Source organism: Vicia villosa, unplaced genomic scaffold (genome assembly GCF_029867415.1).
Source record: "Vicia villosa cultivar HV-30 ecotype Madison, WI unplaced genomic scaffold, Vvil1.0 ctg.000700F_1_1, whole genome shotgun sequence".
NCBI lineage: Eukaryota > Viridiplantae > Streptophyta > Magnoliopsida > Fabales > Fabaceae > Vicia > Vicia villosa.
This window is the reverse complement of record NW_026705315.1, coordinates 613,727-616,200: the sequence shown is the minus strand read 5'-3', so window position 1 is coordinate 616,200 and position 2,474 is coordinate 613,727. Positions and strand designations below refer to the sequence as shown.

General features: G+C 38.6%; 1 protein-coding gene across 1 annotated transcript; it reads right to left on the bottom strand.

The window, feature by feature from the left end:
- Positions 1-291: 291 nt before the first annotated feature.
- Positions 292-1,144, bottom strand: LOC131630585 (CASP-like protein 2D1). Its single transcript, XM_058901365.1, has 3 exons — positions 851-1,144; positions 663-774; positions 292-580 (listed from the first exon to the last, which is right to left on the bottom strand). Exons 1-3 carry the CDS (start codon positions 1,036-1,038, stop codon positions 314-316), a joined length of 567 nt encoding a protein of 188 aa, XP_058757348.1. The 5' UTR covers positions 1,039-1,144; the 3' UTR covers positions 292-313.
- Positions 1,145-2,474: the final 1,330 nt, after the last annotated feature.

Below are 2,474 nucleotides of genomic sequence, written 5' to 3'. Positions count from 1 at the left end.
TCAATATTAGGGGTGGCATACACCAAACCAAGATACACACTTTTGAAAACTAAACATATTATATTCTTATTTATTGACTTCTGTGTTTGAATATTTGTACGTAGCTCCTTACTATGTCGGATCAATATCACATAATCTTTCTATAGTATATATATGAAAGTAAGTTATAGAATTAATTACATCATTATCCCCAATGAATTTGGAAAAGCAACAATGAAAATACTTTATATTTGATGAATATAAAGTATGTAACATGAAACATACTGACATACTTGCAACTATCCAAAAATCTCCACAAAAGCAAAGCATACAACTAATGTCTATCTTCTTCTTGCACATATTGAGAATTGACAGATGGCGGATCAAAAACACTGAAGGCTCTAAAAGCTGAAATTACAGATAAAACAAAGAAACATGCAAAAGTAATCATATGGAAGATCAAAGCCAGCTTCACTTTGCTGCAAAATTTGCCATATGAACTGCAGGCTTGACTCCAAGAATCTTCCTTGGCTCCATTATAAGCCAGGTAGTATATCTCCATGGTTGCAGCAACTGATGTCAGCATTAAATAGGCTACAACCTGTAGAGAAATATAATGAGTGTGCTTCCCTATTGGATGGAATTAATGATAAAGGCTGAGCACTGAGCAACAATCATCAAACCTGATCAGTTATAAAGAAAATCCATGCTTTGGTTACTAGATATCTAATCCATGTGCAAACTGCAGCAACAGTAGCATAACTAGCACAAAGAGCACTCACAAAAACCATATACCTGCATTAAAATAAACCATAAAACAACTGATAATAATCAATGAAACAAAAGATAAGAGTTAATGTAGTTTTCATACCTGAGACCGGAAAGGTTGCTATATTTGAGTATTCCATAGCTAGGGTTGTCCTCCTTATTTGTGACAGTAATCCAAACGGTTGCTACAGAGAGAGGAACTGCAAAGAGCCTCAGAGATGAATCTAAAAGCTTAAGTATGGGGAAATGATTTTTCCCAAGATCATTATCATCAATTTGTATTCTTCTCATATTGAAGTTTAACTGGTAGTGTGATACACCAATACTACTCTATATAGTGTGTGTTTCTTCATAAGTAAATGATGTCTAAAGAGAGATATCATGATGATAGTGTTATCTTAGTGCGGCTGGTGAGGATAGTGGAATGCACTTTATGAGATGTATATATATGTCATCGTGATGCTTTTGGTTGGTGAGTTTTATCTTGTTGTTAGAAATAGGAGCATTGCTTCCACTTTACGTTTATGCAACGTCGGCACAATACACTTTAGACTTAAGCGAATTTTAGTATCCGGTTATGCCAAAGAAAAATTCAAAGTGAATTCAATACGCGGTTGTTGAATTTCAAAAGGATGAGAATTTAGGAGTGTTCTTGCCGTTCAAGCCCAACAAGATCAGCCCAATACAAAAAATTTAGAGAATTTCTTTGGAGACCCCTTATGGGGAGAACCTCCAGCGAAAATCCCTAAATACCCCTACTTCAGAAATGTATTTCCGAAGTAAATTTATTTTCTAGATTTTTCCAGAGTTTGGAAGTGCACTTCCGAAAACATCAAATTAAATGTGGGGTGTTTTCGGAGATGCACTTCCGAAATATGCAAAAATTGTGTTTTTTTTTTATGTTTTTCTAAACAACATTTAGTCCCGTATTTTTAATTAAACGAAAATGCTTACAATAAATAAAATATAACCCGAATAAAATAAGCAACATATCAACATAAAATACTAATATTATATATACAAGCCGAATTATATACACAAGCCGAATAAAATACTAATAGTGTGCGTAAATGTACGTAAATGTAAAAAATACAAACCGAATACAATAATGTCATAGAAAAATAAACTGGAACCCCTACTGTGTATGCCTAACCCTAACTCCCTGGGACCTCCTCTACCTCTTATATGCCGCCGCACCGCCCGCATCACCGACCATCATCTCCACCACGGCGACTTCCTCTGGACCGTCCTGATCAATGATACCTCGCTCCAACGCGTTCCGCCCAAGCATTTCTATCCGCTGGCATAGCGGCAGGAGATCATTGGCATGGTCATCCTCGGCCTGCTGGTTCTCCAGGATCTCCTTGTATGTTGGCCTAGGAGTGCCGGGTGTCATTAGAGGATGTGACACCCGATAGAACCATGTCACGTACTCGTCTACACAATGCCACTCCTGGGTGGCCTGCATGCGACGATACTCCTCCGGGACCAAATGATGCGCCCAGTTCTCAAATATGGCAGTGAGCTTCACTCGGATAACTGTGTCGGGAGCAGCCTCAAACAGTGACTTCGGTATCATCTGCACACGTGCAAACTGCCTCATGCACTGCTCCGGCAGATATCTCACCATGGTGTTGGCCCTGCATGCCAACCAGCCAGAGTATAACGCGATGCGGTCAAATGGGAAAACAGCAGTGTAGTCACTGAATGGCGTCAAACGACTGTCA

Coding starts and splice junctions, on each gene's coding strand:
- LOC131630585 (XM_058901365.1), bottom strand. CDS start 1,038: ATGAGAAGAATACAAATTGATGATAATGATCTTGGGAAAAATCATTTC. Junction 775..850: donor AGCAACCTTTCCGGTCTCAG/GTATGAAAACTA, acceptor ATTTTAATGCAG/GTATATGGTTTTTGTGAGTG. Junction 581..662: donor TTTTCTTTATAACTGATCAG/GTTTGATGATTG, acceptor ATTTCTCTACAG/GTTGTAGCCTATTTAATGCT.